This window comes from Volvox carteri (assembly GCF_000143455.1).
Source record: "Volvox carteri f. nagariensis unplaced genomic scaffold VOLCAscaffold_32, whole genome shotgun sequence".
NCBI classification, from domain to species: domain Eukaryota; kingdom Viridiplantae; phylum Chlorophyta; class Chlorophyceae; order Chlamydomonadales; family Volvocaceae; genus Volvox; species Volvox carteri.
Genome location: NW_003307575.1, coordinates 958807 through 971673, shown reverse-complemented (window position 1 = coordinate 971673; position 12867 = coordinate 958807). Strand labels below are relative to the sequence as shown.

General features: G+C 55.3%; 3 protein-coding genes across 3 annotated transcripts in view; all 3 read left to right on the top strand.

The window, feature by feature from the left end:
• VOLCADRAFT_93591 (uncharacterized protein) overlaps window positions 1-166 on the top strand; it is a gene marked incomplete at both ends in the record, with an annotated part of 8030 nt that extends 7864 nt beyond the window's left edge. The window contains one exon of the mRNA XM_002952847.1: window positions 92-166. Within this exon, the coding sequence (XP_002952893.1) occupies window positions 92-166 (75 nt within the window). The remainder of the gene's footprint in view (window positions 1-91) is intronic.
• A 2484-nt stretch (window positions 167-2650) lies between these two features.
• Window positions 2651-4985, top strand: dnj41 (molecular chaperone; the record flags this gene model as incomplete). The annotated part of the gene is made up of 5 exons (XM_002952846.1): window positions 2651-2884; window positions 3695-3963; window positions 4150-4241; window positions 4528-4767; window positions 4846-4985. 5 exons carry the CDS (start codon window positions 2651-2653, stop codon window positions 4983-4985), a joined length of 975 nt encoding a protein of 324 aa, XP_002952892.1.
• A 4266-nt stretch (window positions 4986-9251) lies between these two features.
• The window catches only part of VOLCADRAFT_105711 (uncharacterized protein), a gene marked incomplete at both ends in the record, with an annotated part of 9074 nt that continues 5458 nt past the window's right edge, over window positions 9252-12867 (top strand). The window contains 5 exons of the mRNA XM_002952845.1: window positions 9252-9268; window positions 9791-10706; window positions 11991-12041; window positions 12475-12544; window positions 12653-12714. Coding sequence (XP_002952891.1) covers window positions 9252-9268; window positions 9791-10706; window positions 11991-12041; window positions 12475-12544; window positions 12653-12714 — 1116 coding nt within the window. The remainder of the gene's footprint in view (window positions 9269-9790; window positions 10707-11990; window positions 12042-12474; window positions 12545-12652; window positions 12715-12867) is intronic.

The following is a 12867-nucleotide window of genomic DNA, read 5'->3' as shown; positions in this document are numbered from 1 at the left end:
GAGGCGAGGACGAGGACCGGGACCAGAATAGTACGGTGAACCACTGTGGCCGCCGCCGCCGCCGTTACCACCATCGCCGCCGCCGCTGCAGCGGTGCCTGACGGCGGCGGCGGCCAAACGCGTTGCGCGCGGGCGGGGGAAAATGAGGATGAGGACACAACAGTAAATTAAAAATACTGACCAAGAAATGAGCAGAGCGAGGGAGGCGGTGGTGGCTTTGGGGTTGTGGTTAGGGTAGTGTGAGGTGAGAGCGGGGGTTTGTGCGGGTTACTTGGGTGATAGCGGTGGTGGTGGTGATGGTGGTGATGGTGATGGTGGTGGTGATGGGGTGGATGGTGGTGGTGCCCCACATGCGCCACACAACTCCCGCCTCTTGGTGGGGCCTCTGGATTGGGTGGCTCCAACTTTATTTCCAACATCACCGCCTGCACCATCGTCATCAGCATCAGCATCGTCGTGACTGCCATCGTCATGATTATTAGCAGCAGCACAGCAACGCAAAACGCCGGCAGCTGCAGCATTACAAGCGTGACCAACATCGCTGGCAGCTACGGCAGCTTGTGGTTTGTCAACTGGGCTGTAGCTGGCGGGGTACGGCACCATTATGCACGCTGCCCCCACGGATGCATCATCTTTCCCCTTCAGGTCTCAATTAACACATTATTAATGCATAAAGTGAAGCCGGCATTTGCCAGAAGGCATCATGGTTACTATTATATTTTCTTTATGTGTGCAAGTGCGCAAGTCCTGATAAGGTAACGGACGCGGTATATGACTGTACATGATGCTTTGACGCTTCGATTACGGTATTGCCCTGGGGTGAGAGGCCTGAGGGGAGAAGAGTGTGTATGCCCATTTCCGCGGCATGAACGGTGTTTTTTTGGGGGAAGAGGGGGTTGATGATACCGCCGCCGTGTGGGAGTTGGGAGTGGGAATCGAAAAGTGTCTTTCTGCGCAGAGAAAGAGAAAGAGACGGGTATAGTGTTGTGTGCTCCCGACACGGCACGACGGGGGCTCTCAAGTCCCGACTGAAAGCCGCTCTCACCCATATTTAGCTAGGGCAGAGACCCTCTGAGATCCGGACCCCTCCGGTTCAAAAGAGAAACCAAGTGGAAAAGACGGCTGGGGTGTCCCGGACGGGGGAGGTTCGACTGTCGCGGCAAACGATCCTAGGGAAACCTTCCGAAGAAGAACAGCGCAAAGAGAGCTGCTAACAAACCACAAAGCCGCCCTGCAGCAACCCTATAACTGCTCCCTCCCTGGGCTGGGCCAGAGGAGAAACAACATAGTAAGGAAAGGGGACAACGTACCAGAAGCACGTACCGCACCAGACGGGACAGATATACATACGATGCCAGGGAACAAGGCCAGGGTATGCGTACATACGTATTTCTAGGTTTAGGCACTACTGGTAACGCGCGACCATTGCCCCCGGGAGATTCCGGGATCGATACCCGTTAGGGTCAAAGTCCTTCCGAAGGTGGAAGGCGTTGCGCCCCTAGTTGATGGACGGTGGTGACCTGGGATAAAGTTAACCTGCGAGCCGACCAGGAATGGAGTTGGGCCGCTGTCGACCCGGCAGATTCCGTTGGATGCTGGTGGTGGGTGCGGAACCTGAGCGATCCACTGAGAAGTTGACTAGGGTGACTGGATGAGGGTGCCCCGAAATACCGGGGAAGGCAGGGTTTCGCCGGGTAGCTGCCACGGGCGAAGATACACCCCCCTGTCCCACATATCATGGCCAGGGACATACGTGCGTACAAGGCCAGGGACAGACAGGCGAAAGCGCGAAGGAGAAGACTCTGTGGTCTGTGTGTGCGTGTGTGTGCCCACGCTTCCGTACGACCTGAAGACCTTGGGTTTTAGGGTATCCGGGCTCGTACCACCTGGTAAGGGGATGCCAAAGGTAGCAGGCTGTTGCGTATGTGCGGTCCTGTGTTCCGCAGGTTAGACCTGACAAGACCACCTGGGGAGAGTTGAGGAGGCTTTGTTTCGTTTTTGCGCTCAGGGATTCGCGCGCATGGCTTTTCGGGGAACCCGCGCGTCAGCAATGAGAATTCCGGGTTAAGAAATTGGGTCGATGCTTTGCTTCCTGACTGATCCATGAATTGTTTCAGTGATCAGGGCCTTTAGTGAAAGGCTCGGAAGGCTGAAATAAGGGGCTTAGCCAAGGTCTTCCCTGTTCGACGGGGGAGGGCTTCACGATTCTATCCTCTGCTGCTTCAGGAAAATAGACGATAAAGAATCCTTGAATAACGCTTACAGCCGAGCAAACATGTACCAAATTGCTTGAGAGTACTAGTAAGTCAGTGCAGGTTTCCTGGAACAATCTCCATCTTCGAACTCTCCCGACGTGTCGTATTCAGGACTGAGGATTCGCCAACCATGCTTCCTGCGCAGGATTCATGATAGGAAAGTCTTTCGAAATCTCCTTCAACGTTTCACCGTTAATGATGGACGGCTTTTGATATCGTTGCGGGAAGGATTCATCGCTAGGTCTACCAGGGCGGTCAACATACCAGAGTACCTTGGAATGCGCTTATGTCAAAGAACGATAATTGGTGTAAGTCGCATTGCGGACAGTGCCCGAGGACTGCCTAGAGGATAGGTTGGGTAGGCAACTTGGAAGATTCTGAGCCGCTTGAACAAAATGTCTGGCATCAACTACTACCAGTTGCTCGGCCTCCGGGCTACTGCTTCTGATGGTGAAATTCGTCGAGCCTACCTGCGGCTGAGTCTCCAGTACCACCCCGACAAAAGACGGACGCCTGACGCCGACGCCGACGAGCTCTACCGCAACATCCAGGAGGCCTATGAGACTCTCTCCTGTCCCGAAAAAAGGTGCCTATACAATTTCGTTGGATGCTTCGCGGCGCTTGCGGAAGTCACGGCATCGCGTCCTGTAGCCATGCCAACCAATCCAAACGGTTGGCAGCAGGAGCGCCGCAGAGCGGTCGCTACAGATTTTTCTCCGTGTAACGGGCTTTGGTCTCGCAGCAGCTCTGGAGATACCCTGCACTCCTGGGGGACCGCGTCTTTCTCCTTTGCTTCTGCATCCCGCATGTCGCCATCATCGGTCGACTCGACGAACCTCAGCTCTAGCCCTGTCGGCATTCCAAGTACCTCACCAGCCTCGACCTCCGTCTCGGCCTCAATTTCCGACTACCATAATTGCACTCGCTCTGAAAACCTGGTGAACGACTCCGGTGCCTTGGGATTGACAAGTGACGCCTCCAGAACAGCTGGCATCAGCGGTCACACACGACCCCACATTGACCTCCCTCAAGCCTCAACGACGGGCCACGGAGCCGCCACGTCGTCTGGGATTCCTCTCCCAAGTGCCGTACACCAGTCCCAGTTACACCAGTCGCCCTTTCAACGGCTCCAAACGGAAACCCAGATCGAAGAACCGCACGAGGCGGGATCGGCCTCGGTCTCACAGCGACCGATAGTCACCGCTTCCCCCCAGGTGCTGCTCTCACTTCCTGACGGCGGAAGAAACGATATATCCGACGATATGTCCGACATGCCCGCACCCGCGTCTTCTCCTAGGCGGCCAGTCGCCGTTGGTATCCCTCCTCCAACGCTTGCTACCGCTGTTGCAGCTGCTGCCGCCGCCGCCGGTGGTGATAGTGGCGGCGGCTGGGGCGGCAGTAGCAGCCCAGTCACTAGCCCTGGCAGCCTTCTCGGTAAGCGCCGTACACCCGGCGGTGCCAACGACGCGCAGCTACATCCTCATTCGCCGTATCGGTATTCTATCTCGCCGCAGCCGCCGTCAGCTGCGTCCGGCGATTCCACCGCTGCGGCCGCAGCCGGCGGCGGCGGTGGCGGGAGCGTGTGTTTCAGTCTCCCTGGCGGCGGCGGCCGCCGGCCCGCGTCAGCTGACGTGTACCACCGTCTGTTGTTGACGCTGGAAGAGATGTACAGCGGTTGTGTGAAGCAGCTGAGGCTGGCGAGGCGAGTGTATCAGCCGCCACCGGCGGCGACGGGAGGGCTGCCATCGTCGCCGCCGTCGACGGCGGCTGACGGCGGCATACTGTGCGAGTTGGGAGCGGCGGCGGAGGATACCACTAGAGTGGAGCTAGCTGCCGCTGCCCCTGCCGCTGGCGGTGGTGGTAGTAGTGGTGGCGGCGGCGGTGGTGACGTCAGCGGGGCCTGTGCGGCCTGGCGGTCTGTGGAGGAGCTGTTTCGAGTTGTCGTACAGCCGGGCTGGCGCGAGGGCACGAAGGTCACCTTTCCCGGTGCGTTGACGGTCGGTTGGGCAGTTATCAGTTTCTTGTGGTTTGAAGCGGTTATTAAAGGTCTTAGGTAAGCCTTTGGGTGGGGGAAGATGCTCCTTCGGAGGGGTAAACACACCACGTGTGTCATGGTGACTGTATTCTCATGTTGGGTCTGAACCCCCCCCCTCCTCCACCCAAATCTATCTTTTATTCACCTGGACCTTTGTACGACAACGTACGACAGTGTACGACACAGTATTGCATTGTTTGCTTTCCGTATTCGTGTTATATCGTAAACGCTATGCAGGTAAGGGCGACGAGCTCCCCTGCGGCTCCCGCGGTGATATGGTGCTGGTGGTGGCTCAGGCCGCACACGAGCAGTACGAACGGCACGGCAACGACCTCCACACGGTCGTTATCGTACCTTTGGTGGATGCGCTAACTGGCGGCGACACGGCCATCACCACTCTGGACGGTCGTACGATTGTACTGCAACTAGGGCCCTCCTGCCTGCAGCCCTTTAGCGAATTCGTGGTTAAAGGGGAGGGTATGCCTCAACCCCCGGGCAAAGCCAAAGCCGCGCGTACGGGCGGCGGCGGCGGCGCCGCCGCCGTCATGGACGGAGCGCCTACCGCCGCCGCCGCCGCCACCACTGCTGCTGCGGCGGCGGCGCGCGGGGATTTGCGTGTTCGTTTCGAAGTCTCCTTCCCATCTGACCTAACTCCTGAGCAGAAGTCGGAGCTGCGACGTGCGTTACTCGAGTAGTAGCTGCTGCTGCTGCTGCTGCTGCTGAGTTGCTGTAACCACCAACACAACAAGGCTGTAGCTGCCACCGCCGTCCTAGGCTCTAGCTGCTTAGATACCTGCTTACTGCCCACAGCAGCAGCAGCCGCCACTGAAGAGTATTTAAAAGCTTGGTGTGTCTTTCTTTGCGACGCGCAGTACCGTTTTGGAGTGATCGTGAGCTGTCGGGCCATGATGTTGATGATGATGTTGATGATGATGAGTCAAGAGAGGGAGGCGAGGCGAGGCGAGGAAATGAAGAAAAAATGCTTTTCCCGCATCTGCGGCTTATCTCGGCTTATGCACAGGTTTTAGGAAGGGGTTTAAATATTTTGCTATCAAATGCTATCATCAAGTTTTTATCTTTGCGTCTTTCGGGATTTAGGATTTGAGGATTCTCAACCTCACCTTGCAGAAGAGAAGATATTATCATCAGCAGCATTAACGGTATCAAGGCACATCTCGCTGCATGGGCGGATGTTGAGCGGTTGCTGACGTGGCCGCGGCGGCGGCGAGGAGGAGGAGCGATTCGGGCATGAAAGCCGAGGGGTAAATACCCCTTCTTCGCTGTAGGGGAGTTCATCCGGGTAAATCGGAAATTGGGAGATGAGCAATTCTAAAATTATATGTGCAGAGGGCATCGGCGGCGGCTCGAGCCGGATCCAAAATTATATGTTGTCGTTTCGTTAAGCATGCTGCCACTGGATGTGCACCACTTTGTACGGCAGAGGGAAAGGAGAATGGGCTTTTGCTGTACGGCGGCCCTGACCTGCTTGTGCGAGTGCTTTCCGTCGGAAGGGGAAAAAAGGCACTGCAGCGGTGCTGTAATCTTCCTTTTAAGCAAGTTGTACGGCAAGGGGACAGTTTATGTACGGATGACATGTGTACGGCAGGAATGGGCAGTATGGAGATGAAGTGGTAAGGCACCTCTGGAAGGATGGATGTACGACACATGCTGCCGTGTACGGACGTACGGAAATGCGGGCAGGGCAGGCTTTGCTTCCCGGCATTTTATTTTCTTGCTCTGCTGTTAGTTGTTTAAGTAGGTTTTTGTTGGTTGTGCAATAATTATTTGAACCCAACCCAACAACTGAAACAACCGACAACCAAGATGGAGATAGAGAGGTTCCGTCGGGGGGGGGAAAGGGGGCGGCGCACCACCTATGTGCGCGACCTTGCCTGCAAGGCAAGGCAGTTGTTCTGGTGGTTGGGGTGGTTGGGGTGCTCAGGAGGCGGCGGGTATTGATCCCCCCTCTCTTTCCCCCCTTGGTGTTTGCATTTCCCATGGGCCCCACGGTGGGTTGTGTGTGTGTGTATGTGTGGCGTGAAGCAGCGCGCGTGCGTGTTTGTGTGTTATATTCTGTATGTACGCGCGTATGTACGTATGTACGTACGTGTGTTCACGAATGTGCATGCTTGGGACATGGTAGAAGGAATAACACCTCTAACCTGTCGTTATGTATGCGGACGGTTGTACGGATTAGTGTACGGACGTCTCATGATCTTGCATCAGTGTCACGGCGCAGGATGCTGTGTGTGGATGAAGAAGGGCACGGCACCGGGGATGCCGTACGGTACGGCGTCCAGTTTGATGGGCTTTGCCCGTATCGTGTTGCCGTACTCTGATGCTTTCTTACAGTACACTCGTCTTCACATTTTTTGTTGTTCGTTTTGTTGTTCGCAAGCGGGGGGGCGTATCACGTAGCGCCTGCCCTTTTGTGCACACTGCTACATTTCTGTGTGGCTTTGAGTGTTTGCGTCTGTTTGCCTGTCTGTTCGTTTGTCGGTATGTCTGTTCATGCCATTTCCACTTCGGCGTCGTGAACGAGACAAGGGACATAGACAGACAGATAGACAGATAAACAGACAAAAACTCAGCCAACGCTATTCGTGGTTGGGCCAAATTTTACTACACACCTTCCTACACCATTCGCTTGGTTTCTGGTATTAGCGGTTACAGCGGCAGCGGTAGCTACGGCAGTAGTAGCTACGGCTGCCGTTGAAGGCCCTGCGTGTTTCCGTACATCTCGGGTCCCAGTTCCTCTGGGTATAGATCCGGATCTGGTTTTCTTGGTCGTACATGTGGTCGCGTACATGTGGTCGCGAGGGCTTTGTGCGTTCCCTAAGGTTTAGTTATCATTTTGAGATTTTTGGTTTGAACTTTATTTGTGTTTGAGATGCGACTCGCTTTTTTCCAGTATATGTACGATCTCCTGGAAAGCCGTACGTAGTACGTAAAGGGAAATGTTACTCCAGACGCGATGGGAAATTTCCTGGGGTACTTCAAATTGATGGTAATGAGTTGATGTTCATGATCCTGCTGCGGGTGATAATGTTAATGAATTTGCGTCCTGGTGTTGTGTGTGTTCGTGTGTATTCGTGTCTGTGTGTTTGTGTGTGTGCAATTGGTTGGTGTGCATGCGACGCTCACGCGCTAGCGGTGGGCGACGGACGTTTGCCATACACACTGTGTGGTTCGTTGGTGGTTGGTTGTTGGTTCATTGCAGTTCGTACGACCGACACTGAACGCGTTGATTTTGTGTTTTGGTTGTGTGGCGGTGGGTTGATTTGTTTATGTTATGTGCAGGTTCCCCTCCCTTTGCTTTCGCTGTGTCGCTTTGCCGCTGCAACGCCGGCGGTTAGTTGTTGTGTGGTTATGTGAATGCGGTTATTATGGTTATGTGCGCGTACGTTGGTAGTGAGAAAAGCACCGCCGCCGCCTCCTCCCAAATTCTGTAGCATCAACAATTTCTTTAGCATCAATAATTTTTGCTAATTGATGAAGCAAGATGATGAGCAGCGCGAACAGGTTGATATGTAAAAGCTAACGTTGGACGATGTCGACCCTCCTCCTGAGACCGCATCCTCCGTAGTAGCGTATAACTGCGCGCCAGCGTCAGAGCGCAGAGCCCAGTAGCTCTGATGATCGAAAAAAAACAGAAAACCCTTACGTATACGTGCTTCCACCACCCTCCCACCGAACTCCTTATCCCACAGTCTCTCTGTATGTATGTCTTTATTTCCCTTGCGCAGTCACACACATACACACATACACACAGGGGGGTTTCACGTACGTATCCAAAACTTTTTTTTGTTGATTATGCCACTGATAGATGATGCGGATGCGGATGACGAAGAAGGCGGTGTTGGCCGCCCCCATCACCCAAACTGCAAATCCTTCTTTACGGACCTCCCATACATACATGCATACATACATGCATACATACACACATTATGGAATGGTCGTTGACTGGCTGTCCGACAAACAGATAGATAGCAGCTCTTCCAGCTACCCCAGCTGCTGCTAGACATTAGAAGAGCAACATCAGTAGCTACAGGAGTTTAATTCCTTGGAGGGGAGGGGGAGGGGGACGGGGGGGGAGAGGGGGAGGGGAGGGGAGGGGAGGGGCCTGGTGGCAGCGGGGGTTTGCTATCAGGGTCAGGGTAGTTAAACATCTCGATAGTTTCCATGGTATGGCGCGGTATACAAATAAAACACCAGCTAGGGACTCTAAAAGCGTCACACAACAACCTGCCGAAACGTAAGCACAAGAATTCCAATGATTGAGGGAGTCAAGAGGCACAAGAGAGCCGCATCCCCCGGGGGACCGCTCGCAAATCACTTTACTGGGGATTATAGATGAGCGCTTTTTCAGTATCTGCCAAACGCCTTTATATAGGGAGAATTGCATGCGCGGGACGTAGCTTAGACTGGACAAAATATTGAGACTGCGTTTACTGGGCTAGTTCGAATTGCGCCACAGTGCTTCCCATAGCGGCCGCTGTCTTGCTTATCCCAGATCTGAGGGAATCTTTCCGGAGGGCCTTCTCCAAGACCAAAGGCCGAAGAGGGTTGTGCATATGCATACGGCTTTTGCCCCAAGTCTGTGGCTGTCGCCGAGCTCAGCTGGCGGGCGTAAAGATTTGCAATCTCGTTTTCCAGAGTTACGAAAACAAAAGTGGCAAGCCACGGCTGAAGGGGCGAAGGAAAATTGGCATACGCCTCGAGGATCAGGGTTCTTAAAAATTATCTGACGGTTACAGTACTGTACCGTTCTCATTGCCAAAATGTGACAATCCAAAACGTCACAAGATGTGCACACGCCATGTTTGTTATATTACCTTGCTATGCCCCCATGTATGTCATCTGCTTCAGGGGTTAAAACCTAGGATAACGACCGTGTTGCTCGTCCGCGGCCTAGCTGCATTAAATGTGACTTGTGTTCCTTGGATTACGGAAGTCGCTATATGTTACAAGTTCTGAGGTACATTTGGCGATCACTTTGAAGGCTCTTGTCACACGCCGGCGTTAGTAGTACACTTGAGTTACACAACGCACTGTTACAGGTCCTCCCAAAGCAGGCGCTACACAATATATCCTTGTCTTCGCTCAAAAAGTATCTTCTGGGGGCTTTTTGACCAGATCAAAGGAACGCAGCAGCTTTGCGCGGCTACGGCGCAACGTCATTGACGGGTTCTCCCGGTCGCGTGGCTTGACACCATCATCCAAGATCCGACATAATTCTAACACCATTTCATCGACATCCAGCTGCTAAAACTGCACTAAGCTTTGACCCCCTATCGCGTCCTTACGGCCACCATTGCACGGCGCACAGTGCATCTGGCAGCGCACAAAACAATACTAATAATTGATTCCAATATAAAATGGAAATTTCCTCAACGGAAGCTCATACGCCTAATCCGGACGAGGCACCGGCCCAACCACCTCGCCAGCAAGGAGGAGGACCGCACTCCCCGCTGCGCCAAAACCCCTCCACGCGCCACAGTCCCAGCCCCTTAGGCCTAGCCACGCCCCTACCAAACCCTTCCTCCTCCACCCACCCAGCTACAACGCCTCTTGGATGTCAGCCAGAATCCCAGCCACAGCCAGAATCCCAGAATTCCGCGCTACTTCCCTCCCTCGCCTCAAGATCTGCCCCCATCTCCGCCTCTAACCCCGCCCACTCACTTGAGGCGCAACAAAGCACCAGCTACAACCAGCTCACCCCCGGCGGTGGCGGTGGCGGGCCCCTTCACGTTGCATCCTCCTCCTCCTTCCATCCTGGAGGCGGCAGCGGCGCCGCCGGCACCACCAGAGGCAGTGCCAGCGTCAGCCTCAACGGTATCAACGGCGGGGTGTCCCTCAGGGGAAACTCTGGCTCGTCCTTGGGACGCTCCATGTTGCTGTTTCCCTCCACAGCCGAGCTCGCCCGCCGATTGAGGGGTTTGGTGACGAACGCCGCCGTCAACTTTCGCGATGTGGAGCTGATGCCGAAGCCGCAGCCGCCGGAGGGCGACATGGAGGGCCTTATGGAGGGCCTTATGGACCAGCAGGGAGAGGAGCCTGACGCTGACGCCGCTACCGGCTCAACGGCGGCGTCAGCATCACTGGCGGCGGCAGCGGCAGAGGTCATCGGTCGTAACGGCAGTGGTGGCGGCGGCGGCGGTGGCGCTGCCGCCGCGGCTGCCGCCGCTGGCGGCGTTGGGGCGGGGAGTGATGGCGACGGCAGTGGAGACGACGGAGGCCACGGCGCGGCGGATGGCGCCGCCGCTGCCGCGGCAGCGGCGGTGGCGGCGGCTGGGGGGTTGCCTTTGCCACCGATGCCGTTGGCGGCGGGTGTTGTCGCCGGCGTGTCGGCGGGCTGCTCTCGAGTACGGACCAGCGGCGCGGTGGTTCGAAAGAACAAGCTGGTCATCATCATGGTGTGACACACGGTGGTTTTTGCTCTCGCGGATAGTTTAGAGATTTGGGATGTGGATGTGGGTGTGGGTGTGGGTGTGGATGTGGGTGTGGATGTGGGTGTGGGTGTGGGTGTGGATGTGGGTGTGGATGTGGGTGTGGATGTGGGTGTGGGTGTGGGTGTGGATGTGGGTGTGGATGTGGGTGTGGGTGTGGATGTGGATGTGGGTGTGGATGTGGATGTGGGTGTGGGTGTGGGTGTGGATGTGGGTGTGGATGTGGGTGTGGGTGTGGATGTGGGTGTGGATGTGGGTGTGGGGGGGGGATAAAACGAACCACTGACGAATGAAGCTGATCGCCAGAGACAGGCACCAGAGGAAGGGAGAGGCGGGGGAGAAAGCCTGGTGAATCAGGAGGGGCCAGGGAGGGCTAGCTGTCCCCGGTCCCTTAGGGGGTCTGTGAGCGCGGGAGAGAGCGACGAAACTAGACAAACAGACGAAACTAGACGCAAAAAAACACAAAACGATGAATTATTATTAAATTGCAACGGGGTTGAAGGAGAAGGTGCCGTTGCAGCTGCTGCTGCTACTGCTGCTGCTGCTGGTACTGTTGCTGTGATGACACGTCTGCTGCTGCTACTGTTGCTGCTGCCATTGCTACTGCTGCTGTCAGGTCGGTTTACCAGGTCGTGGCAAGACGTTTCTTTGCAACAAGCTCTGCTGCTATCTGAACTGGTGGGTGGGCGGGGGGGGGGGAAACATACATACATACATACATACATACATACATACATACATACATACATACATACATACATACATACATACATATATACATACATACACATACCTCTTTAGCCTTAGGCTTCTGAGTGGGGGAGAAGAAAGACAGTCTGTGGGCGACAAAATAAATGTGTGGGCGAGCGGCAGAAAGGAGGGCAGCGGGTTAATTGCCGTCGCGTGCTCATGTGTGTATGTACGTCTGTCCGCGTGTATGTACGTCTGTCCGCGTGTATGTATGTATGTATGTACGTCTGTCCGCGTGTATGTATGTACGTATGTATGGAAAGACGTTGATGGGGGCCGCACGAGGACAACGAGGGTTCGCCCTCGTAACCTATTTGCCCCTAACTAACTTAAATCGGTTTTCATAAGCCCCACACAGATATGAAGCAGCTCTAAAGGCTCTTGGTGGTATTGTCCTGCATCCATTCTTTTGTTCGTACTTCTGTACTTCTGTAACTCACTTTTCGCAGGCTGGGCCATGCCACCCGCCACTTCAACGTCGGGTCGTACCGCCGCCGCCAGCGGCATGCCGATCAAATGCAGGACGCGGAGTTCTTTGACCACACCAATGAGGTGCGTGTCAGTTAGTTCGTTGGTTGGTTGGTTGGTTGGTTTAACTGTGGCGCGAAGGTTGCGAAAGAAATTGCGATGTTGTGAATTGAGGGTGCATAGTGTATGATTGAGTCCGTATGTATGTGTGCGCGTGGAGTTGTTTTCGTAAGGAGGTGGTTTTCTCTCCCCCCTTTCCCCCCCGCCTCGTGGTTCGCCTTTTCCCCCCCCCCCGCCCCCTTCCCCCCGTCGGCATGTCAAACCCTTCCGCGAGTTTTGCACCCTTTGCGAAGCCGCGGCCGATGTGTCCAGGTGCCGTACACTGGCACCTTCCCAACTTACCGAAACACATGACCGCTTACCGGCCCTTACGCGCTCCCTCCCCCCGCCCCACGCGCCCCAAAACAACACCTACATACATACATATGCGCATACATACATACGCAAACATGGTTAGGCTGGTTTGGAGGCTCGTCATAGAGCTCTCAACGCGGCTTTGGACGATCTGACTGCCTGGCTGCGAAGTGGTGAGGAGGGGGACCCGGGGGGGGGGGGGAGGGGGCTCACACTGGTTTTTTTTCCGTTGCATCCGTTCGTACATTTGCTTCCTCCCCCTTCCTGGAACTCCTCTACAGATCAGGGACAGGTAGCTGTGTTTGACGCCACGAACACTACCGAGTCGCGACGTAACCTGCTGGTAAGCAACGGAGCTGGTGGGGGGGGGGAGAGGGTTGCCGGGAGCCTTGTTCGCCGTAACCTTCCCGCCCCTCTTACCACCATCGCCTGGTAACTCTCCCCCTGCCTCTCCCCCCCTTCTCCCCCCCCTCCACACGCGCACACATACACATAC